We start from the raw sequence: 26,309 nt of genomic DNA, 5'->3' as shown, positions 1-26,309 counted from the left end.
AAGACAGACTACCAAGCAGCAATTTGACATTCTGTCAGAAAGTGATTTAAATAGGGAAGAAGACACACAAGGAGAATAATTCTCAGGGAGTGGGGTGAGCTCCCACTGTTAGCCCCTGCTTCTGCCAATCTAGCAGTTCGAAAACATACAAATGAGAGTAGATCAATAGGTACCGCTTCACCGGGAAGGTAATGGCGCTCCATGCAGTCATGCCGGCCACATGACCTTGGAGGTGTCTACAGACAATGCTGGCTCTTCAGCTTAGAAATGGAGATGAGCACCAACCCCGAGTCGGACTCAACTAGGCTTAATGTCAGGGGAAAACATTTACCTTTACCCAGACTATTATGATGCAGTTCAGACTGCATTATATGGCTGTGCAGATGGGGTCTGTTTGTACCTCAAAGGCTATTGAGAGTTAAAAGTGGCTCTGTGAAGTCACTGGGACTGCAAGGTGGATGGGAGAGGAAGGAAGGAAGGAAGGAAGGAAGGAAGGAAGGAAGGAAGGAAGGAAGGAAGGAAGGAAGGAAGGAAGGAAGGAGAGCCACAAAGAGAGCCTGCCCACCGTTGCCAGAAGAGTGTTGCCATGGAGGCATTGTAAGGAAGGCTCTCTGAGCTGGAGAAGGGAGGAAGCAGGTGGGCCGCAGCCCCCCACTTCCCACACCCACCCACCTGGGCAACCAGTGCTAGTAGAACACAAATCAGCAATAGTGGTGGAAGGTAATATAAATGCTCCAAAAGTTGCAACCTATTGCATCTACACTGCAGAAGGAATACAGTTTGACACCACTTGAACTGCTATGCTCAATGATGTGGAGTCATAGAGATTGCGTGTTTAGAAGGCCCTGAGCCTCCTCTGCCAAAGGGTGTTGGTGCCTCTCCGAACTGCAGCTCTCAGGACTGCATAGCATTGGGCCAGGGCAGAGGAAGAAGGGGCGCCCAACCGTATTCCTGCTGCAGCGTCAATGTCGATGCAGGCCTAGGCGCGCGCCCCGCCTCTCCTCTCCCAGCGGAAGGTCGGACTACAACTCCCGTGATGCTTCCCTCCCGCTCGCTTCCTCTCCGGCCCCCGCCAGGATGATGCGCTGAGGCATTGACGTCTTGTGACGCAGGGCGGGTGAGAGGTCGCGGAGGCCGGAGCCGGCGCCTGCCTGGTTGGTGGCAGAGCGAGGCAGCGGGAGCTGGGCCTTTCTTTCCCTCAGGCGCCCCACAACTTCATGGCGGCCCGGCGGCTCCGGGACCTGGTGCCCCTGGGAGCGCGGGCAGGGCTGAGGCCGAGGGCGGGCCTGGCTGGCGGGTGAGTGAGTGAATGAGTGAGGAGGGCCGGGGAAGCGGGCAGGACAGGAGGGCCTTTTCCAACTCTTAGGAATCGTTCTTCACCAGGCATGGGCCAGCTTGGGCCCTCCCTCAGGGTGTTTGGAACTTCAACTCCTACCATTCCTAACAGCCTCAGGCCCCTTCCTTTTCCCCCTCGGCCGCTTAAGCGGGGGGAAAGAGGGGGGAAAGGTAAGGGACTGAGGCTGTTAGGAATGGTGGGAGCTGAAGTCCAAACCCTGAGGGAGGGTCCAAGTAGGCCCATGCCTGTTCTACACTTTCGACTGGTAAATTCAACAGGTGGAGCTTTTGCCTTTCGCATCATAAAACGGTAGAGTTGAAAGAGATCCCTAGACCCACCCAGTCCTGCCCCTGATCCATCCCCAGGATGAAAAGGGAAAGCCATTTCATGGAATCATTGCATTGAAAGAGACCATGTGGGCCGTCTAGTCCAGTGGTTCCCAACCTTTAGACCTCCAGGTGTTTTGGACTTCAGCTCCCACAATTCCTAACAGCTGGTCACCTGGCTGGGATTTTTGGGAGTTGGAAGTCCAAAACACCTGGAAGACCAAAGCTTGGGAACCACTCCTCCAGTCCCACCTCTGCCATGCAGGAAAAGTACATTTAAAGCACCCCCCCGACAGATGGCCATCTAGCCTTGTTTAAAACAGTGGTTCTCAACCTGTGGGTCCACAGATGTTTTGGCCTTCAACTCTCAGAAATTCTAACAGCTGGTAAATTGGCTGGGATTTATCAGAATTGTAGGCCAAAACATCTGGGGACCCACAGGTTGAAAATCACTGGTTTAAAAGATTCCAAGGAAGGAGCTTCTACCACACTCCGAGGCAGAGAGTTCCACTGTTGAAAACCTAAGAGGAATACAGGGATCAGATAGGCAGCAGCCTCCAAGCTCTTCTCAGGGCCCTTCCACACAGCCATACAACCCAAAATATCAAGACAGAAAATCCCACAATATCTGCTTTGAACTGGGTTGTTTGAGTCCACACTACCATATATTCCAGTTCAAAGCAGATATTGTGGGATTTCCTGCCTTTGAAATTCTGGGTTATATGGCTGTGTGGAAGGACCCTGAGTCTGCCCTGTGGAATGGATGCAGTTTGCTGCCACTTTAACTGCCATGGCTCAATACTATGGAATCCTGGGATCTATGGTTTTGCAAGGGGCCCCTAGTCTCTTGCTGAGGCCTCATCAAACTAGGCATTGGAGATTCAAACAGCTCCTTCCCTGACATTTTTTAAAAAAAGCTGAAGACTCTGTTTGAGCAAGCTTTTACTAAAAAAATTTAATTTGGAATGACAGGGAGTCTAACTTTCAGTGCGTCAAGTAAAGTGTATTATTTGAACTGATGAGTTCCCACAACAGTCATGTCTGTTAAATGATTTTAGAATGTTTATTTATATTTTATTTTATAGTTGGTTTTATTGTTATATATATGGTTGAATCTGCAGGACAGGGTGAACTCCCATTGTTAGCCTTAGTTTCTGCCAACCTAGCAGTTCGAAAACATGCAAATGTGAGTAGATCAATAGGTACCGCTTCGGTGGGAAGGTAACGGTGCTCCATGCAGTCATGCTGGACACATGACCTTGGAGATATCTATGGACAACGCCATCTCTTCGGCTTAGAAATGGAGATGAGCACCATCCCCAGAGTCGAACTCTACTAGATTTCATGTCAAGGGGAAACCTTTACCTTTACTATGGTTTATTTGTATTGTTTTTAAAATGTTATGAGCCACTTTGGGTCCTGCTTAGGGAGAAGAGTGGGATATAAATAAAGATTTATTATTATTACTATTATTCCATAGCATTGAGCCATGACAGTTCAAGTGATACCAAACTACATTCCTTCTATGTAACCTCTTGAAATGAATATCACAAGGGTCGTTTGTAAACACCAGAATAGTGCAGGTTGAGCATCTTTATCTGGAATTCCAAAATGGTCCACCTGGGCGGTTGAGGTAGTAGCACCTTCCCATGCACACAAACCTTATTTCATGCACAAAATGATTATTAAAAAATTGTATGAAATCACCTTCAGCCTATATATGTATGCGTGAAGTGTACACAAAGCATACATTCATTTTTTTATTTAGACTTGGTTGCTGTCTCCAAGATATCTCATCAATTTCATATAAGTAAATATAGGTATTTCAAAATCTGAACTCTAAACCACTTCCTAAGGATTTCAGACAAGGGATATAAATCCTGTAAAGAAAATGGCAGCAGTGCTTTATGCCTCTTATTTTGATTGGATGGCATTGAAGAAGTTTGGAGAGAAAATTCTGTGTGGCTTCTAGGATGTCATCAGAGAAGCAGATGGCAAAAGGAGGTTTTTGAAAGGAAATGTTCAAGTTTGTAAATAAGGAAGGATAAGAATATAATGATAGTTTATGGAAATGTATTGGGTAAAGTGTGTGGCAGGGAATTATAGCAAAAGGAGATGTGTTGTGCATTCAGATGAAGACCATTTGAAATAAATGCTGAAGGACAAAGAGGTCAGTGAGGAAGGTGTATTAGAGGAAGAGGAACAGTAATCTTTCTCAAATAATTACAGAAAGTTTGGCTAAGTATTGTGTTCCTCTAATGGAGTATGTGCATGGAAAAAGTTGTACATATGTCTCATACCAGGTGAGGTTTTTTTAAAGCCACTAAGTGCTCTCTGTGTGTGTTTACTTTGGTAGAAATCTTTCTCCTTTAAGCATATTACTCTGATGCTGTCCCTAGCACATGATAGCCTGGTGCTATTTTGAAAGAGGGTATTTTGCCACTTGCTATTGCTGTAGTGTTTTACAAATGTGTCATTACCGTCATACAGGAATAGGGATCATGTTCTCCAGACATTGATGAAGTGCCTGGCCCCTAGACCTGATGAAAGTTGTAGTTCTGCAACTTCTGAAGAGCTAGCTATGCCGGATCTTTTTCCTCCAGTAGTAACGTTCTCACCATTAACAACTGTCTTTCTGGTAACTGCTCTGTAATATACACTTTGTTGTTTTGTGTGGAAATTAAGATATATAAATGAGTTTGTTGACTCCACTAGGTGCATAAAAGGACACTGAGGTTTATATTGATGGAGGGTAAATGTAAACCCATGTTGTACAACTTAGATTGCAACTTGGAGAAGGTCTTTGGACCACTTCTTATTTGAGGTTATGCCATTTCTGATGAGTGATGTAGGAAGCAGACTATTATGGGTGGTTTCTTTTTAGCTTATTGGTCCTGTTCAAGATAGAAGCAAGAAGAATATCTAACATTTGAACAGCTAACATTTTGAGACTGATAGCTTTTTTCAATAAAAAAGCTTGATAATCTTTTCATTGGAATTTAGGGTTCATTAGATTTGTACTGGTTCTAGCAAAAATGAAGAAGAAATGTCCCCAAATTGAGCATACAATACTGACTATTTGATGCTGCTTTCTTTGTTTCTCTCCTTTTTTTGCTGGGGATGATTGATAGTGCCTACTACTGTTTTAGTAAACAGCAATGATACTTTATGGAAGTTCAGACTTGAGGAAAATCTGATACTAGCAGGGTGACTTTCATTGTGAACTTTTGCTCCTTCTAACTAGAACTTGGTTAAACAAAGACCTTTTTGAAGCCACAGCCCCTGGTATAATCAGTAAACTTTGTGGGATTCTGAGTGCTGGAGTACAAAAAGTGCATTTTCTAAACTGACTGTTTTCAAGACATTGGTGTTTTAAAATATATTCTCCTAGGATTGTGTGTTTTTTTAACCTTGACTTTTAGCATAAACATACATTTTAACAGAAAGATTGCATTTTAAATGTATGTGTAATGCATGGAAACTTGTAAATAGACACACAATTTTTTCCCTTTAACTGTGCTAGTGGCCAACCCATGGAAAGTGTGGTAAGAATGTGAAAAGCGTTGTCCTGGATCAGACCAAAGGTTTATTTAGCCCACAGTGGCTAACCATTTGCCTCTAGGACACCCGTAGCTACAATGTCAAGGTAGTACTACTGTCCCACTTATGATCCTAAATAACCAGCAATCCAGAGGCATTTACTTCTGATACCAGAGAAAATGTGTACCTCTCATGAACAGTCTAGCTCTGCTTGATTAGAGCAAAGGCTTAGATATCGAGTTTCTTTTTTCTTAGGGTGGCCAGCCTACAACCTGTGAAACATAAAATGCAAGATATGATGTAATAGAGTCATTCCAGAACAATATGTTGTTGGTAACTGCTGTCAAGTTGACTTCAACATATATATGGTGACTCCATGAATCAGAGACCTCCAAGTCACCCTGACATCAACAGCTCTGTTCAGATCTTACAGACTCAGGGTAGACATGGCTTCTTGAACTGAGTCTGTTGATCGGGAATGCAGCATTCTTCTTTTCCTACTGACTTCTAAAGTACCATGCATTGTTGACTTTTTAAGTGAGTCGTGTTTTCTTATGATACAGCAAAAATATAACAGTTCCAATTTAGTCATCTTGAGAGTTCATGCTTGATTTGTTCTAGGACCCATTTATTTGTCTTTATAGACATTAATGGTATCTGTAGAAGACTCCACCACCACATTTCAAATGATTTTTATCAGTATTCTTCACTTTTCAGCTTCCACAGCCATATATAGAAATTTGAAATACGATGTCATGGGCAGTCCTATAGTGTTCAGTGATATATCCTAATACAGTAGAGTCTCACTTATCCAACATAAATGGGCCGGCAGAACGTTGGATAAGCAAATATGTTGGATAATAAGGAGAGATTAAGGAAAAGCCTATTAAACATCAAATAACATTATGATTTTACAAATTAAGCACCAAAACATCATGTTATACAACAAATTTGACAGAAAAAGTAGTTCAATACGCAGTAATGTTATGTTGTAATTACTGTATTTACAAATTTAGCACCAAAATATCACGATGTATTGACTACAAAAATGCGTTGGATAATCCAGAACGTTGGATAAGCGAGTATTGGATAAGTGAGACTATACTTTACTTCAGAATCCTGTCCAGTTTCTTCATAGCTGCCCTTCCAAATCCAAGTCTTCTTTTGATTTCTTGACTTCATCTCCATTCTGATTAATGATTGATCCAAGGTATGAAAAATCATGAGCTACTTCAATATCCTAATCATCTGCTTTAAAATTACACCAATAATCTGTGGTCATTATTTTTGTTTTCTTAATGTTCTAATGTTCTCCCTTTGCACTTTCTTTCTTGATTTTTTTCAATAATCATTCCAAATCTTTAGCTGCTTTGAGTCTCTTTAAAGAGAAAAAGCAGGAAATAATAATAATTTCCTATTTTCTTCTAATGGTATGGTGTCATCTACATATCTTAAACAGTTCATGTTCCTTCCTCCAATTTTTCTCCATCCTTCCTCCAATTTTCAATTCTCTTTCCTCTGAGTATAATCCTGCTTTACACATGATATGTTCAGCCTGCAAGTTAAACATGTCAAGTGATAAAATGCAACCTTGCATACCCTTTTGCTAATTTGAAACCATTCCATTTTTCTGCATTCTGTCCTAGCAATAGCCACTTGTCCTGAGGACAGGTTATGCACCAGGACAATCAAATATATGGCACACCCATTTCTTTAAGAATGATTCATAGTTTTTATGATCTGTACAATCAATATATTGCCATAATTCAGTGTGTGAATGCACAAAGTATGGAATTGCTGAGGTATCAGGTGCATGCTGTTAGTTGTAATAGTGGAATGCCATTTGGTGAAATATTTTGTTTGCATTTGTATTAAAAGCAAGAACAGATCTGCACAATCTGTCACCCTCCAGGTGTTTGGGATCAACTCACAGAAGCCCTTGCCAGCTTAGCCAATAGTCAAGACATCTGGGAGCTGAAGTCTAAAACACCTGGAGGGACACAGGTTGCACATTTCTGCACTAGAATATGATGGTTGCAACCACAGTGAGTAGTTGCTGTATTGCCCTAGGCAGGGCAGAGAGGAGCTGGAGTGATGCTTAAGCTGTAGATGCTCTCCAGTGAGTTGCTCCCCTCAGACAAACAAAAATATTGTTCAGCATTTGAAAAGAGTTGTATTCTATAAGAAAAGGAACACCAAGTTCCTTCTTTTGGGGGAGGATTTCTTTTCCATTGTAGTGCATATCTTCCAATTGGAGACATTATCGAACCTCATTCTTACCATCCTGGATCATTTGCCATGCTGCCTGGGATGATAGCAGTTGTTTCCTCATTCTGTCCCTGCAGATATGGATGCAAAGCTTTTACATTTCTGATCTCAAGCCATGCATCCGAGCTCATGAGAGTTTTCACTGGACCTTGGCACTTGTTACAAAATCTCAAGTTGGTGTGTATGGTACCTCAGACTTCAACAGACTGGCACAGCAAACACACACAGGGAAAGACAAAGACACATACATTGCAAAGCCACTGTTTACCTACCGAACAAAAACTGCTAGACACCCATTCCAGCACTTCAGATATTGAAAGCAGATATTGCATACATAGGCCCTTTTAATCTTTATTGACAAATTGCATGGCCCTTTTCAAAGTTTTCAGCGTTTAGGGAAAATAACTAGTCCCAAGCAGGATTTCCAGTTCTGAAGATTGAGTGATAGTCCTCTAGCTCTCATGTAAAATGAATGGAATTGTCCATCACCACTGCCCAAGGCATTTTCAAAGAACAATAGCTTATACTTTGCTACAAAACTATTTTGCCCATTTCTTGCTCTATCACTTCCTTGACAATATTACCTGATATTTGCTATCTGTTTTTCAACCCATCTTGTTAGCTTAACAGGCGCTTATAATAAGCAAGCTGACATTAAAACATCTGTTTTAAATTCATAATACCACCTTTAAAAATGAATCACAAAATCCACCCAACTTTCATAGCTCTGTCACACCTCTTGAAAGATGGGCATCCATATCTAGATTAGGAATACAATTTGCTGTGTTCACAAACATCTTGACAAATCATTTCGCTGCCTCCATTTCATTCTCACAAGGGAGGAATAAGCAAGAAACAAAATCTACAGAACAACATCTGAGCCCACCAGGTGCAATCAGCTAGTCCAGGGGTCCTCAAACTTTTAAAGCAGAGGGCCGGTCCACAATCCTTCAGACTGTTGAGGGGCCGAATTATCATTTGAAAAAAAAAAATGAACAAATTCCTATGCACACTGCACATATCTTATTTGTAGTGCAAAACAACAACAATAACAATGAAAGAACAATAAAGTATTTAAAAATGAAAACAATTTTAACCTACATAATTCTACCAGGATTTCAATGGGAAGTGTGGGCCTGCTTCTGGCCAATGAGATAGTCAGGTTAATTGGGATTGTTGTTGTTGTGTGTCTTCAAGTCATTTCAGACTTTGGGCGAGCCTAAGTCCAAAATTATTTATTTATTAATTTACTACATTTATTTCCTACATTTATATCCCACCCTTCTCACCCCAAAGGGAACTCAGAGCAGCTGTATGTACATACAATATATTATATTATTAGCATAGCACAATATTAGCATTATATATTACCATATTGAACTATACCACTATACTGTAATATTATATGTAATATATAACATATAATTAATATTATTATATAGTATTATTATTAATATTATATTGTATAAAATGATAATATTATTATCAATATCATATGTATATAGTAAAAGGTAAAGGTTTTCCCCTGGCGTTAAGTCCAGTCATGTCTGACTCTTGGGGCTGGTGCTCATCTCCATTTCTAAGCCGAAGAGCCGGTGTTGTCCGTAGACACCTCCAAGGTCATGTGGCCAGCATGACTGCATGGAGCACCGTTACCTTCCCGCCGGAGCGGTACCTATTGATCTACTCACATTTGCAAGTTTTCGAACTGCTAGGTTGGCAGGAGCTGGGGCTAACAGCGATTGCTCATTCTGCTCCCGAGATTTGAACCCGGGACCTTTTGGTCCGCAAGTTCAGCAGCTCAGTGCTTTAACACACTTCGCCACCGGGGCTCCACATATGTATATACAATATATTATATTATTATTATTTTTTAAATATATTTTTATTGAAGTTTTACCTTATAAGATAGATATTATGTATATTATTAAAACTGATATAAAAATATTATATTATAAATGAGGGCGGGGGCCAGGTATATGACCTTGGAGGGCCGCATCCAGCCCCCGGGCCTTAGTTTGGGGACCCCTGAGCTAGTCTGTCCACACAGAACTCAAAGCCTTGCAGATCTACCGCAAAATTCAGGGTCAGGAGAAAAGGACAATTTTGAAAGCACTAGAAAATCAAAACTCAAAGGTACACCCAGGGTAGGAAATCCCCAGCCAACATAATAGTAACTATCATGCTGTACAATCACAAAGTCATACTCAACTGTAGAGTCCTTCTGGACACTCACACTCAATTTTTAATGTGTAGAGATGCTTTTGTACACAGAGAAGAGGGTGTCAGTTGTAAAAAAAAATCCCTTCTTCACTAATAGCATTAGATTTGAAGCAGGGAAACCTCTAGTTGAGTGTCCTTCAGGTGATTTCTATTTGAAATAATATTTATTGATGTTGTATGTTTATTGATAATTTATTCCAAAGACAATCAATCTAGGCTAACAATAACAAATAGCATTACATTTCATTAATTATTATTTTATTTTGTATGTTCTATGATAGATAAGAAAAAATAAGTTCTTATTGTGGTTTTCTATTTGTTCAAATGAGTTACTGGAGCATTAATAATATATTTTCTTCAGTGTCAAGCTGTCAATGGATGCCACTTTCCACCACTCAAGTATATTGGAATCCTCACATTCTGTTGCTTCATTGACTCTTAGCTGATGGGTTTGGAGAGGGTTAATTTAGAAAGGGCTGGTAGTTGTATCATCCTAGATTAAAAGCACCAAGTTTCAGCCACAGTGTGTTGGATTTCCCGAGCTTTATTTTCTTATGTAATAGTGCTGTTCACAAGCACTTCCTTGGCAGTGCTCCACACTATGTATCCTAGCTAACCTGCTGGGCAGCTATTACTGTACTATTAACTGTCCATTCTTTCCAGTTTCTTTGTCCCTGATTATGCCACAATCATCTCCTTGTGGTTAAGTCACATTGGCAAATAGACTTTGGTTGACTTAGCTATGCAGTTTCCCCCCCCCCCCCCATTCCTTTGGTTGGGGCCTTCTCTGTTGCACTTCCTACTATCAGTTTATGCTCCATGTCAATACACTAGAAATGCCTCCCTTAGTTTTGCTGCATATAGCATGTGTTGAAGGACCAATGGAACTGGCACACCAATGATGCTTTGATTCATTTCTCTTATTTCTGGAAAAAGCTTGAAGGCCAGGGGCTGTACAACTTGTGGTCCTAGGGATGATGTAACTGCTTATTCCTTTTGCAAGTCCCAGAGCTAATGGGATTTCACTCTCATACTTCCAAAGCTACAGAACTGTGGTGCTATAATTGCACTTGAACTATAATGGTTCCCTCATGGAGTTTGCAGTTAAGTGAACTCTTCTGATCAAATTACAAATCCATAGGATACATGCATTGTACTTGAAGTGAGATCATATCACTATACCTGTGTACTGTGAAACGATCTTGTGTTGGGAAAAGAGGAAAGACTGCTGTTCCTCGTTCGTTTTAGAAATGGGTAAATGGAAGTTTCTGGACATTTTACACGAGGTTGTATTCATGTCTATTTTTTCCATACATGTGTACCTGCATTTATATGTATGCACATGAATGTGCACCCCCTCAGAGTACACCAGGCATGTCTCTTGAGATGGAAAAGGTTGAGCACTGTTGCTTTAAGGAAGCCTTAGTGGAACTAACTCTTTCTGGAGAGAGGCAGAGCATGATGAGGTAGGGTGGTGGTGAGCCTCTAGGGCTTTAGCAGAAAGAAAGATTATTGTTTGGTTCTCCAATCATGAAGATATGATGACTGAAAGTCTCCTGTAGCCTTGGTTAGTTAGTTCAGGCAAAGAGCATTTCCTCCTTTACCCTCCCGCACCCCCCAATGCCTACTTCCATGGATAGACTTTGTTCAGCTGAAGATTTGAACTTGAATAGGTTGACAGGCCATTCAACTGACCCAATGGGAGAGCTTATTTGCAATCACCATATAAGTATGAGACGGTGGCTAGTTGAAGTAGAAGGAAGTACAGGGCTCGGGCATCCCCTATCTGGTGTTTCTCCTTGTGATATTTGTAAGGCTTGTGGGAAGTGGAAATGGAAATTAGTATATTCACTTTAATAAAGTATCTATTGATTCCATCTAAGGCCCAGTCGTTGGACACATGCTTTATCTGGCCTGATCTAAAAGAAAAGTGAGTGAATAATCAAGGGCCTGCCTAAGCGTTACTTACATTTGCTTAAATGTTAGTCCCAATGCCTGTTTCCTCTTTTCTCCAATGACTAACATAGGACACAAAGTCCACTAGGAAGCTGTGTTGTGAAAGCCCCACAGCAAAATGGACAGGGGCTGCACAGGGGTGCAGGACATCCCCATGGCAGGTTGTGCCTAGCTTCACCTAAGCAGCATGCCTGCCTTGTCTCATAGTCTAGCTCTGTGATCACATTTGTAATTAATCTGGGCAGGTGCAATGTATTTCCTAACCACTGGGTCAAACCAACTGCAGGAAATCTTTCAGTTTCAGGTACGTGCCATCCTGTGGGATCTTGATGATCAGAGCCCCCCGGGTCATTAGCAGTCCTGATTTGGATCTTGCAACTCAGCACAGCAGGAGCTTTATCAACTTCACAGCACCTTTCACCAACAAGCGAAAGGAATACTCGGAAAGGAGAATCATTGGGTGAGCAGATGCGCTTCGTAGGAGGATTAATGCGCTTTTCTGTGATTTAGAGAGAAATTACTTACCTTGCATGATCACTCCATAGGACTGTCCCAAATATCTGTAATTTGCTTTTCTATCCAATATAGTATCCTCCTCACTGTATCACCCCTATTAAGACCAGTGTTCTCTCAGTATCCAGCCAGATTACTATTGGGAAGTTCACAAGTAGAACACGAACATAATAGCACTCTCCTGCTTATGCAAAGGTATAATATCTCTGATAATGGAAGTATATTATAGTTTTAATTACTAGTAGCTAGTGACAGCCTTATTTTGGATGAGTTAGTCTAATCTTCGATTAAAACAATTTCAGTAGATTACTATCACCAAATCCTGTAGAGAATTTCACAGTTTCACTGTATATGGTGCGAAGGATTCCCTTTCTGAAGCACCATTCAGCTTCATTAGAGGACACTGGGGTTTTGGTATTATGTATAATGTAGCCCATGCTATGTACAATTTTATACACCTCTGTCCAGAGTTTGGAAATAATTATTGCCATAAGGTAGCAATGTTGGTATTTTAGTTTAACTAGTAACATTAATTTTTGAGAACCAGGGTGGCATGATGGTTTGAGCACTGAATTACAATTCTGGAGACCAGAGATGGAATCCCCACTCAACCACAGAAACGTACTGGGTGACCTTTGGCCAATCACATTATCTCAGCCCTGTAAATCTCAACTTCTGAACATCATAAGTGGAATACTGCTTTAAGGCACACAACATTAATAAATTGACTTCTTATTTTCAAAGCACTGCTTTTGGTAGCGCATTTGGGGAATTGAAGATGTTTTGGACTATTTTAATGTTTTAAAATATGTTTAAAATAATAAAATAAACACCCCAACAAGTTCGTTCTGAGAAATAAGGATTTTCTAAGAGATAAATACTTTTTTCAAAAAGAAAAATTATATTCCAATTTTTTCCTCATTCATGTTCTTCCGTTATGGTTTTTTTTGGGGGAAGGGAGAATAACATTACTGTTTTCTAAACTAAAAAGTCTCAAGCATTCATGAAGGTGACATAAGAGTAAGTCTCTTGTATGTCACTCTGTTTAGGTTAACATATTAGTTGTGTGGGATCTCACTACAGATCCAGGTCAAAAAACTAGTTTTTTGACACTTCATGGGCCGGTTGGGTATAAGAGAGTGTGAATGTTGTTTTGAAGAAGGTTCTGCCTTTCCCATTATACTTCTGTTGCCTTTACAATTCCCCCTCCTCCAATTTGGCATCACCCGTCAATCTCTGATGCATTGCTTATCTTTTTTGAAACTCTATTTGGGTGAATGAAGTTGAAGACATGTATCTTGCCTTTTCTTCTCCTCCAAGAGATGAGGTCCTAGTGGAAGGCAACACTAGTCCTCATTGTAATAGACATGCTATGAATATGATCATTCAGAGTGTGAAAAGAATTGTTAAGACATGATAGATTTACATGCAAACCTGTACTTGTGATTTAATCCATGCTGTTTGCATACTTTCTTGTCACTACATTTATTCAGCCATTCAAATAAATAATAGTGATGAAATGCAATGCCATCTTGTCTTCAAGTTATTAGAGTAAACGTGGCTTTTGTATTCCCTCTCGGAACACCATATTGTCTTCAAGTTTTTAGAGTGAATGTGACTTTTGTATTCCCTCTCCTTTTACTTGCAGTTACTCTATGCAGGAGATGTATGATGTTGTGTCCAATGTGGATGAATACAAGGACTTTGTTCCCTGGTGCAAGAAATCATCAGTGGTTTCTAAACGTACAGGCCATGTGAAAGCCCAGCTGGAAGTCGGATTCCCTCCAGTTGTGGAACGTTATACGTCCATTGTTACACTGGTGCGGCCCCATTTGGTGAAGGTGAGCTAGATGCTGGGATCCAGACCATGTCCTGAGAAGGAACCTTTAACATTAAGAGAAGCAGTTGGCAGTAACGGGCACCATATAATCCAACAGCCTTCATTGGCTGTGAGAACCTGTACGGTAGGATCTGTTTGGAGGCCCTAGTCTTCAAGAACTCACTGAAAGATTAAGATGCTCGGGAGCCACACCTGTTTTCTGCTCAAGTATCATATGGAAGAAGGGAACCATCCCTTCCAAGTGTAGTTTGTCTGTGACCACAGAAGTGCAGTTGGAGTTGGGAGGTCAGGGACGTGTGGGCTCTTTTGTTAGTCTTTGAGGGCAGGTACAGGCTTGCTTAGCCAGAGCCACTTCTGATTTTGCCTCTCATCTTCCCTCCACCCAGGCAATCTGCACTGATGGAAAACTCTTCAACCACCTAGAAACAAACTGGCGTTTCAGCCCAGGCATTCCAGGTTATCCCCGCACGTGCACAGTGGACTTCTCAGTAAGCACACAGGGACTGTAATGTTTTCTAACTTGCTCATCTCTTGCATACAGCATTCCAAATTTGTGTTGTTGAATTTAGGCCTATCAGTGTAAAACAGGGCAGGAAAGATTGCTTCACTGTGAATAGCCCTGAATCAGTTAGCATAGAATCCCAAAATCCCCCCTGCCACATGGTCATTGGCCAAAGTAACTTATCCCATTCCTGCTTATCCGAAGGAAGCAGCATAGCGAAATGATATTCAACCAAAGAAGCAAATATTTTCCTTATGTGCCAAGTAGTCTAGAAAACAAGGGCTTAGGTAAGACTCATGTGGATTGTGCCTCTGGGATTCATTTCCTGGTTCATAGAGACTAAGTGAGGCTGAGAGTTGTAACTCTTGATTTGGCTTCCTAGGTGTGCTCTTGAGCAATCTGCTCCCTGAGGTGTGGCCTTCTGTGAAGGTGTGCATACTTACTATGAGACATTCAGGCTCTTCCTATCCCTGCAGCTTCCTTGAATAAATATTGCACATTGGTAAGCCTGGCTTTCAACAAAAGCTGCTTGGTACATCTCCTCTTGGTATACTGATTTTTTAACACATGAAATGAAGCCCTATTTTCAGACAGAGACTTGCATAGTGACTGCCTCATAAATAAAAATGTGAGATCGTGAATCCCCCTTTTCCTCCTTACACAAAGCACCACTATTTCCTTGTTCCTGATGAGCTTCTTGGGTCCCTAAGATGGTGCCATTATCTTGGAGCAACCACTAAGAAGGTAGTGCCATATTGGCTGGAGAGTAAGAAAAATTGAGAGATAATGGGTTTTCCTTTTTTTTGTTTGTCTGCCACATGTTCTCTTGAGATAGAGTCCCCATGGTCAGACTGGTATCCTCAAGCTATTTCTAAGGTGAAGCAAACTGGTGTCACCCATGGAAAATCTTACTTGTCACTCTAGGATTTTTGTATTATCTGGCAGACTCTTCCTCAGCAGCGAAAAGGGAGAACTGGTCAGGCATAGACTCCTGCTTTTTGTCACAAGTAGCAATGGTATAGTCACTCATTTTATTGGACACTTTCTTTGGTTGACCTAAGAATATACTGCGTTGGATCATTTTTGTAGGGAAAATGTTACCCTGGTTGTTCTTCTTATTGATTTGATGTGCCTCAGAAGGGAGAAGGGGTTTGTGGGCCTGGTTTCTTAGACTTAGATGATTGCTAATAATTTTTAAATACCAGCCACAGGGAGCTGGTGTTTGTCATGTTTGTCTCAGCAAGTGTCCCCAGTTTAGAAAATGGGACTTAGAGATTTTATCCAGAAACCTGAGTCATGCCACTATAAATATTTTTGAAGTTATTGTGCAAAGAGGCATTCTCAACCTTACTGCAAACACCTTCACATCAGATGCATCTCCACCCCTCATTCAGCCACTGACTGGCTATGTGAACCATCTAGCACATCTGAAAATGAAGCAGCAGTTCTTATCTTTGCCAAGGGAAACAGTGCAATTCTTGCTGGTTAATACCAATAGTTGATAGATCCTGTAATCGATGAGTGGCTGTGGTGGGGCAGGTGGCACAACTGCATCTAGGAGCTGCCAACTTTCCTCTTGCATTCAGAGAAGGAGGTGTCTCCCCCAAGACCACCAGTGTAACCACAAAGACAGAGTGACCCCTCCACCAATGTAACTACTGGATCTTACACTCAAAGTTTAATGTGTGCCCCTCTGTCATAATATTTTTTCTCCTCTCTGTCTAGATTTCTTTTGAGTTTCGCTCCCTGTTGCACTCACAGCTGGCTACAGTTTTCTTCGATGAGGTGGTCAAGCAGATGGTAGCAGCCTTTGAACGCCGGGCAGGAAAGAACTTTGGTCCGGAGACTCGCATTCCCCGAGAGCTCATGTTCCACGAGGTGCACCAGACGTGAAAGCATACTCTACTGCTATGGAGGCTGCACTGACATTTTGTGCCGGGGAAGTGTGGGGCTTCCCCAGCCTTTCTGTTTTTATCTATTTATTTGGTTTCTGGTTATCCTGTCTAATTTATCCACTGGGCCTGGTGTGATGAAAGAGACTTGTTCCTAAGGAAAGGGCCAGGCTGTTGTGTTACCTCCAGAGCAACCTCTCCATCTGCTGTCTCTTGCCTGGCCATGCTTTTATGCTAGGTCATACATATACCATATATATCTATATATTTTGTAGCACAGTTTTATTTGAATGTCCCTTTTTTAAAATCTCTACTCTGAAGATGATCTCCTCTTTCATCCCTCCCTGTCATATATCCCTGCATGGCTGCCTTTGGATGCAGACGGTGCCAATCCTGTGTCGTGGATGAGAGATGGTGGAAACCCTTGCGTGTCATCTGGATTTTGTTCTGTGCCTAATGAAGGGAACTGTGCCTCTTAAATCATGTGTTCAAAGCAAAAAAACAAAAACAAAAAACAAACAAACAAGTACCTGGCCAAGATTGTTTCTTTGTGATAGAAGGAAGGATGGAGGGATGAGAAGAATCTGTACCTGTTGCCTGATAGTCTCATTGATTGTTGGTTTTGCCAGATTCTGACGGCTTCCCTCTGCCCTGGAAAGATTGGAGTCAAGTTGAGGAAATGCAAAAGTAACAGAATGAAGGCAGGGTAACAGTGCAGGGTCTGGCTTCATTACAGGAATTGATTGGACACTGTCTTGCAATTGCTGCCCTGACACTATATTAAGCAAATATTGGATAAAGACTGTACCATTGGGTGTGGACTCTACTTCCCCACCTGATGTGGTATCAAAAGCTTTGTTTAGCATTAAGCTGTATAAGGGAGGCTGGCACCTAGTCCGCCTTCCTGTTTTTGGCTAATAGCTGAATTCAAAGGAGCTTTGAGGCTTGGAAGGGAAGATTTGTGCCAAATTAAGGTTAAGGAAGAGATGGCTCTTGGAGCCTTCATTATTTTAGAAATGAGATAATGGAAGCCCCCAATTAGTACATTTTCTTCTAGCATACCATCACAGTGTTCTGTAAAATCCAGTTTAGCATAGCCTCTTGGTTTGTTTAAATCTAAGTTCAAACTACGTAATTCTTCTTGGACCCAAAGTACTATAGGTCTTAGAAGTCCTCTCTCGGGATCTTCAGTGAGCATCTTGGGAGTTATTCCATAGTGAAACCAAATATAAGGTTCATTTGACTTCTTCCATAGTTTGGGCCTGGGCAATGTAGTCTGGTGCAGCAGCTTTGGGGACTAGAGGACCATTTTCCCAGAATCATGGTTCATAAACATTATGCCTTGTGATGCTTCTAGAAATGAAGCTTCCACAGTGTGGAGTATGCCTGCCTCACTCATATCATGGGTCAGAGCAATTTAGAGGCTCTGATACAGTTCTGTATCCTGTAAATTCTAGTTCTAGGCTATTACATGCCTGCTGTATGCCCAATAGTTGTCCTAGAAAACCAGAGCTCTTGAACTAGCTGTGTAGCACAAGTCATTTATTGCACTACAATTCCCAAAACTCCTCGGTATGTTTTCTACTGCCCATAGTGGGCTGAGAGTTGTTGTCGAAAAAGGCTTTCTGGGTTCTGCAGAAACTACTTTTTTTTCTGTGATTCTGTTGTAGGCATCCCCCATTCCCATGTGAGAGATCCATTTATGTTTTTTTGTCCTGTTTTTTAATTTGAATGCCCTCTTGGTTTGCAAAGAAATTTTATATGTTAGTTGCACACTTTGCACAAGCCGCATGCACGTACATGATTGCCAGTGTTGGACATGAATTCTATCTTGGCTCGATGTCCATAAAGAGGGGCCACCCAACTCTCCTTTCCCATTGTGTCCCACAGGACTGGGTCAAGGGCTGGCCCATGTAGTGTGGGCTTGAGGCGCTGTGGGAATCTGGGGCAGTGTGCCTAAGCATGTTTGCTTTTGTAGCATTGGGCAAGTATGAGGGAGGGAGAGCTATCATTGTGTATCATTCTTTTCCTTTACTACCCATTTATTATGGCTTCCTGAGGTTTTCTGCCTAATGTTCATGGAATGTGTGGCAAAATTTTTCTGTAAAGGTGTGGTATACATGTCATTAATAAATAAAGAGTAATTAAATATTACCATAGGGGAACCTAGATGCTCAAAGCCCTGCTCCTTGAGACCCTGTCTAGCAGTCAGGTCACCCCATTTGCCTCAGTTCTCATGAGTGGATTACTTAGCATAGGTGACTAAAACCATCCTTTGAGCCTTTTCCTTCGGGACCAAAATCCCCACACTAGGCCCAGGCTGTTTGGGTAATGGGAGGCAAACTATTTCTGAACAGTAAAGGCCTGCTTTCCCTCTGCCTAAAATGTATCATGAACTCAGGGGAAGAAGGTTGATGCTTGTTGTGACATAGCGGAGTTATTTCTTTAATCTTAAGCCAGTTTGGATCTATGCTTGGCTTTCTTGCCAGGGGTCCCTGTTAGTTAGTTCTGTGTCTGCCCCTGTATAGTTGAGGTTACAAATGTGGTCCAGCTATGAAAACACATCTGCATCTGCTATGCTGAGCTTGCAATCTGGTTGTAAGGCAGCTTCCACAAGTCAGTTAACAGCCGCCCCCCCCCCCCCCGGGGGCTGGCTTTGAATGTTAGCTGTCACTGTGCAGAGTTGCATTGCGGTCACATGAGCTGCATGGACTTGGCCCTACCATTGGTATGTCCTTTGCTGAGCTGTTGTTTTGGCCTTCTGTAATCATTCATTTCATATTTATGGAGGCTCCTGTCCCTCCTAAATGGTACTAAGTGATGGAAGGAAACATGGTTCCATTTGTTCAGCCTTTTTGAAAGGGTACACTGAAACAATTTACTTTCTCATTATCCTCGTTTCTGCAGTTCTATGCAGAAAGACCAACAGTAGAAGATAATAGCCAGCAATGGTCTCTTCTTAACTTTTTTTGGAAATGAAGGCATTGTATTTTTAAGCCCAGTTCCCTGGTATGTTTGTCCAAGCAAGGAGCTTCTTTCATTGAAATGTAGGAAACATGCTCTCTGGGTCTAGAACAGGAAATTGCCTCATGTCATCATCTACTGCCACAAATGTCTAACCCTCTGGCTTCATTGCCTTTGTGAGCTAAGGTGGAGAAAAGGGGATAGCTAACGTGGCCAGGGATGCAGGTGGGTATGGGAAAGCAACCCTCGAGCTAGTCCTGAGCTTATGCCTTCTATAACTGAGACAGTTCATGAGGAAAGGAAAAAGAATTCTCCCTTGCTTCCCCCATGCACACTTGAAATGAAAACAAGCTTGAACTCATGTAAAGCTCTTGTTATTCAGGAAGGAGAATTTCAATTTGGCTGGCAAAGCTACAACTTCAGATCTGTTTCAAGTTTGAAAATTGCAAGGGTTTTTGGATCTCTGCTGCACCAGATCTGAAGAGTGGCTGTGAAAATGCAAAAGCATTTCGAAGTAGTTGGTATACTATTTTAACATAGGAATAATGCTGGCAGAAGTTGTTTGCATCACTGCTTTACGGGCAGAAGCTATAATCATTTCTGAAACTTATCAAAGTAATGCAACCTTTTCTCCTATTGTCCAGCAATCTTGCCATAGGGACTGATGCTTCCTCCTAGTGAAGGCTGTGACCTTAGTCATGTTTAATTGGGCGCAAATTCCATTGAACTTGGTTGGACTTCCTTCTGTGTAAACATACTGCTTGAGGCTATGCTTCTTCAGACTAATTGTCAAGCTGTGCCAAACACTGAGCTGGAGCTTGCCAAGGACTAATGGCTGCTTGTGAGCACTCTTGGTTTCAGGTTCAAGGGTCTTGCTTTTCCCCGGAATGTGATTCATTATGCTGGTGTACCACAGAAATGCCGAGAAGGTCATCCTTTCCCCCATATCCCAGAATGTGTGTGTAGAATTCAGTTTCTGTATAGTCTTACTTCCACTTTTAAAAAAGCATGTTTGTTGTGTTCTTAAAATACATAGGTAGTACTTCATTAAATCTCAACAGACAAAGGTGGTTAAATTAGATTTCCAGGGGCTGATGATGTGTGCAGCTTGCTGCCTGTGCTTTTGATTTTAAAATCAGTAAAGAGTTTCAGACTATGTTATGCAATTAAAAAACTAGAGTATATCTTTTAAATTTACCTTACTTACACAAGCCATGGAATTCCAGTGTTTCCTTTGAATCAATATAAGTGTATGCACACACATTCTTTCTCTCTCTCCCCTTCCTTCCTAGAAGGATATAATCTCAGTGGTTCTCAACCTGTGGGTCCCCAGGTGTTTTGACCTTTTACTCCCAGAAATCCTAACAGCTGCTAAATTGGCTGAGATTTCTGGGAGTTGTAGGCCAAAACACCTGAGGACCCACAGGTTGAGAACCACTGATCTAGAGGCATCCCCTTCACCACTAACGTCTCCTTGGCCAAACTACCCAAGTCTTCTGTACAACTGCTTTCTCCATAGCTGCACTACATGCATAGTGCTTTGGAAAGTAGATTATGAGGGAAAGCATGTTCTCAGTACTATGGATGCGGATTCCTTTGGCACAGATATCTGTCCTGAAAGACTGCTGAATATTACCGTCATTGCCAAAACAATGTCTTTAACCATTTCTTTGTGCTTTGTGGTTCTTAAGAGACCTAGTCAGTTGCTGCTGAGTTTTCTTTCCAACAGGGTGATCATCATACCGTAGTTCAGAGAACTTTTAAAGTATCGCCTAATGTCAAAAGAGAGAGGGGGCGATACATCTAATCATTGGCTGGATACAAACCCAGTCCAGCTATCTATCAATGAAGATACAGCAAGTTATTTCTAGCCGTTGGAAAATATGAGTGGTAGACTAAATCTAAACATAGATTAATCTTTATCTGTCTACTACCAGAAGATAGGCTAGTAGCTCTGCTGTTCCTCCAAATTATGGCAAACCTAAGCATTTTCTGTCATTTGCACTGAAACACAATAGTCCATGGTGCTGATCTGACTGAAGTTAAGTTCAATGAAAAGTGATGGGAAATTAAGCAAGGGCCAGTGAACTTCAACTGCTGTAGGGCACATAATTGTCAGTGGTACATACACATGTCCAAGTTGAAGACTATAAATTCAAGATTGTTAGCCCTTGCTTAGCTTTTTCAGGTCTGACTCACAATTTGCTTTAGTTATAATTCATGCTGGAACTTCACAACTACTTTTCCACTACATGAAATCATGAAGACTTTTTTGTGATTTGTTCATGCAGTTATCTTCCCTCAAGAGCCAGCTGGTGTTTAATACATCTGCCCTCCCTCCCCCTGCAAAAAAAACAAACCCAAACCTCTCCTCCCATCAGGCTGGAGCTCTAAGCTTCTTATGCAGCACTGTATTAAATTCCTGGTCTTGCTGCTCTCTGATGGGCAAAGCAGTTCTGTCTCAAATGTTGGAGTGCCTTCTGCTTCCAGTTGTATTTTCCTACCAATCCCAGCTGCCACTGGCTTTTTAGACTGGCATGTGCTACCTCAGCTTGTAAGAAAGGGGATGTTGCTGGGGGGAAAGGGAGTGTTTATGAAGTCATGCACAGTGGGAGGAAATCATGGAGGTTTTTCTCTACCCTTTAACTGTGAACCTTATTTGATAATTGTAAACATTTCTCTGAGTGTTCAAAGATTGAACCAATCCCACAACATTTTTATAGACCAATTAAAATTGTTTGCAAAAGGATGCAGATGGTTTGACTATTTCTTATGATCGAGTTGTTTATTTTCTGGGCTGTAATAAAAAAAAGGTGCAGAGATTTCTGGGCCCATTGAAAACAAGACAGAAACTCAATCCTTGCATGGTTCTTTAACAGAAGTATCTGCATTCACTTACCTTTCACAACTGCATTTTCTTGTGTGGTTAATATCCCTTGTATCTGGAATACCAGTATCTGAAATACTGTTCCATTACTTATTTATATCCAGGAAAGAAGATGCTCTCACTCAGCAAATCAGTCTGTCCCAACACGTGGAATACTGGGTTATGAGAGCTGCAAACCTAGCTTATCCAAATGGCTATGGGTGATGATAGTCATTATGCTGATAAAACCGAAGGGAGACTATTAAGCACTCTGGATGTGAAAGGGAACAGAGGTAACTGTAAAATTACCTAAAATACAGACATACCATAATTACACACACATGACTGATCACCAAGTGGCTTTAGGTTTTAAGTCTGAAAAGCCCAGCTCGAGTTATTTTCAGCCTTTATCCTAAGGAATCAATAATCTTTGCCACAGGTATGTGGTGCTGTGCAGTTGTGAGACATGTATAAATGAATCAAAATCTAGCATAATTCTGTGTAGAACTGGCTGAATAATTTTGGTAACAGCTTTGAGTAACACACAGTAAAACCTAATCTTCTAATGTAGAAAATATAAAACATAGTCCTTTTACAGGGGTCATTCAAACAGATGATGGCTTCATTTGACTGCTTTCTATACTGGATGGGGGATGGAAGAAAATCCAAAGGCCTTCAGTATGAATGAATGGAAAGCTGCACTGCATGCTTCTCAGTCAGGCCTTGTGATGTTCTTGGGCTGACACAGGGAAAGAGCTCTGCTCTCTCAAAGTATAGCCTCTATTTCCTGGCACAACCACAAGGGAATCAAGTTATTTATATTTATAGAAAGCTTCTGGGAACTCTATTCTTGAGGGACTTAGAACTGTCTTCCTTTCCCTTGAAGGCTGTGTGTGCTCTGTGTCCTTAAAAACTGGGAGAATAAGACTGGGCTTGGATTCCTGACTTCAAACTCTAGAGCAGAACCTTCCAAACATTTTAAGTTCGTGACACACTTTTTAGACATGTATTATTTCAGAACACAGTAATTTAGTTTTACTGGTAAACCGGAGATTAAACCAACCCCCTACAAGAGATATGGACACATACATAAATTGTAATAACAAAATGTATGGAGACAACATATTTCAAAAAATCCTTGTGGAGGTCTGCAGCAAGATTATTTTTGGAACTGTTTGTAGTGCATGTTCCCTAGCTTACATTATCTTGCTTGATGGAGTTCAGTCACTTACATGTTGTAGGAACTATAGTTGCAAGCACTGGTTGTGTTTACAGATGTCAAATTTCAGTAGTCTGTGTAATACCAAGTTTGAGGAAAAATGGTGGCTGAGCTCCACCATCAAAATAGATAAGTACAAAATCATGACTCTCCCTAAATAGTGAAATTTCTAATTACTTCTTTTGATGATAAAAACTAAGCTGCTCTGAATATTTTGCCTATATAAAAATATAGGGTAGCAAAACAAATACTCATCACACATGAAATATGGTGCACACTCCCTGAAAAAAATACAGTGAGTGTGTGGCCACTATACTGTTATGTTTGTGAACTTTTGATACTTGTGCCACTGTCTTGTACAGTAAAGGGACGTACTAAGTTAGCCAGTTTTCTTACCCACCATCACATAAAATGGGAGCTTGAAGATGTCCTAGAGCTCTACTGGATACACTAATACCATCCACAAATGAGGGGCATAAAGCAAGACAAGTCAAGACCTGAAGAGTTCCTGGCAGTCCTAAATTGCACAGCCAATAGAAAGGAAAGGAGGCGAGGTCCAACAACATCTGGAAGGCCACGTTATTTCAACCCATGTCTAAAACTTTAGGATTATTCTCCTACATTTGTGACAAATACCTAGGTTAGTCTCTCACTCTTCCCAGGGAGGAAGCAATAGCAGCAGCTACTATTGTTTTATGAGAGCATATAACAATAAGGGGCTCCTCCCATTGACTTGTCAATAGAGCTGGGGTGTGATGTTTGTTGTTTCACTGAAGACTGTGCTTTGAATATTCCAAGCCAACAAAATACAAAGGTATCAAAACTGGAGGATATGCTCAGTTGCCAGAAACTACTTTGAAAAACCATGGGCCCAATTCCCCTTGAAGGCAATACTAAAAAATAATCCATCGCTGTAACTTGTTAATAAAAACATTTATTTTGCAGTTTGTACAGAACCACCTGAAGTTTGCAACGGAACGCTGATGCTTACACAGCCACTTACACTGTGCCTTCAACTTATATTGGGGTTTTCCTTTTTTTGTGTAGTAATAGGACAGAAGGTTTCACACAAACACACAGAGAAAAAAAATTGGTAGGAGTGTATTAAGTCCTTTCTAGAGAGGAAAGGAGGCCAGGAGACAGATTTCATCCTTCACTATCATTGCTCTCAAAAATGTAGATAGTCAATTTTAGTGGCCAGATGGCTGTGTTACCACAACTGCCAATTTGGAAATGACACTAATACCTTCCTTAATTTTTTAAAACTGGATCTACATCACCTTTTAAATACCAGAGCACTGACCATGAAGTTTAAATACTTTTTTTTTCAAGGAAGGGGAGGAGAAAGCAAATGCCTCTCGCTCTCTCAGGGCAAACAGAAACGGGGCAAAGATGTACTTGTTCATAGCAAAAACAGTCTGCAACCGCTCTGCCTGTGGGAACAAAGCCCCAACACATCAGGGAACGGGGTTCTGGACTTCTGAGTGCATCAAAAAAAGTGTGGCAAGTTTGGGATGAGGGAGCAGAACGCATGGGGAGCACTGACTGGGAGGTCTAGAGGTGCGCTATCCCTGTTTGGTATACAGTGGATGACTTGAGCTGCAGCCCTATTTGCTCTAGAGGACACAAATCCCATTTTCACTGTAACATAAGAAACAAAAGGAAAAGGGGACTGGGCATCTGCAAGGAAGGAGAGCCCCTTTCCCCTACAGCAGTATGGCTGAAGAGGAGGGCATTGTTCTAATGCAGAAGCACAACTTATCTGCATGGGGGTGAAAGGCAAAACCAAAAAAAGTGTGATATGACATGATTGTAAAAAAGGGGGCAATTTCCTCTGCTCCAGGCAGCTATGAAGAAGCTGGGCTAGTAAGCAACCATCTCCCTCTAACCTGGGGCATCAGCTCTGTTTGGGAAGAGTTGCCAAACAGAGGGTCCCCTGTGCTCGGGAATCTAACTTTAGGTGGTATTTAAGGTAACGGGTGGGATGGGGAATAAGTACCCTAGACACATTTGAATTTATCCCATAAATAACCTGAAAAAATGCGATGGTCAGTGCCTCTATGGAAGGATCTTTGCAAGGCCCTTTGAACAAACACAAAACAAGTTGTCTTGTCTCTATCATTCCCTCAATAGCTAACCCTTTCCCTGTTTCCCTTGCTCTAACCCGACTTGGCACCCACAAGCTCCATCAGCCCATCTGTGCTCATGGACTTCGGTCTCTCCAGTGGGAAGCCAAGGGATCGACTCCAGATGAGTTGCGAGAGAACACCTAGGGCCCGAGACACACCAAATAGCACAGTGTAGTAGTTCATCTCCTTCATGCCGTAGTACTGCAGACAGATAGACAGAAAGAAACAGAGGAAAAGAAGAGGTTAAGAGGAACTGTCAAAAGAGGCAAAGGACTATTATGTGTATAAAGTGATCCCTCACTTATCGCGGGGGTTAGGTTCCAGGACCACCCACAATAAATGAAAATCCGCGAAGTAGGGGCAATATATTTATTTTAGTATTTATATATTATTTTAGTAGTTATACACTATTTTAAATCTTTATCAACCAATCGTTGATAAATTGCCTCCTCCTGTTGCTGCTTGGGCTCCTTTTCTCTCCCTTTGGCTTCTCCCTTCCTTAGGCTGTAAATTGTAATTTTTTTATGATTTATAATAGTCTTTTAGAGTTTACTGAAAAACGACAAAACAGCGAATCCGTGAAAAGTGAACTGCAAAATAGTGAGGGAACACTGTATAGCTGTGGAGAATACGCCCTTGTATGCCTTGTAGGCATATCCCCTCATTCTCTGTTAATTTTTACACTTTGAAAACACTACTAACCCCAAGTGATAAAATCCATCTGGATCTCAAAGT

General features: G+C 41.5%; 2 protein-coding genes across 2 annotated transcripts in view; one reads left to right on the top strand and one right to left on the bottom strand.

Moving 5' to 3' along the window:
* Nucleotides 1–1,064: 1,064 nt before the first annotated feature.
* coq10a (coenzyme Q10A) lies at nucleotides 1,065–22,109 on the top strand. The gene is made up of 5 exons (XM_008104000.3): nucleotides 1,065–1,297; nucleotides 11,948–12,109; nucleotides 13,811–14,003; nucleotides 14,389–14,490; nucleotides 16,230–22,109. The coding sequence occupies exons 1-5, from the start codon at nucleotides 1,218–1,220 to the stop codon at nucleotides 16,395–16,397; spliced, it is 705 nt and encodes a 234-aa protein (XP_008102207.1). The 5' UTR covers nucleotides 1,065–1,217; the 3' UTR covers nucleotides 16,398–22,109.
* A 2,250-nt stretch (nucleotides 22,110–24,359) lies between these two features.
* The window catches only part of cs (citrate synthase), a 34,662-nt gene continuing 32,712 nt past the window's right edge, over nucleotides 24,360–26,309 (bottom strand). The window contains exon 11 of the mRNA XM_008104001.3: nucleotides 24,360–25,775. Coding sequence (XP_008102208.1) covers nucleotides 25,605–25,775 — 171 coding nt within the window. The 3' untranslated portion in view covers nucleotides 24,360–25,604. The remainder of the gene's footprint in view (nucleotides 25,776–26,309) is intronic.

Source organism: Anolis carolinensis, chromosome 2, assembly GCF_035594765.1.
Source record: "Anolis carolinensis isolate JA03-04 chromosome 2, rAnoCar3.1.pri, whole genome shotgun sequence".
Classification (NCBI taxonomy): Eukaryota; Metazoa; Chordata; class Lepidosauria; order Squamata; family Dactyloidae; genus Anolis; species Anolis carolinensis.
This window is presented reverse-complemented; position numbering and strand designations above follow the sequence as displayed.

Bases quoted from the DNA above. Each gene is read 5' to 3' on its own strand.
- coq10a (XM_008104000.3), top strand. From the start codon at position 1,218: ATGGCGGCCCGGCGGCTCCGGGACCTGGTGCCCCTGGGAGCGCGGGCA. The intron at 1,298-11,947 runs GTGAGTGAGTGA...GAAATCTTTCAG, and splicing joins AGGGCGGGCCTGGCTGGCGG to TTTCAGGTACGTGCCATCCT. The intron at 12,110-13,810 runs GTGAGCAGATGC...TTTTACTTGCAG, and splicing joins TCGGAAAGGAGAATCATTGG to TTACTCTATGCAGGAGATGT.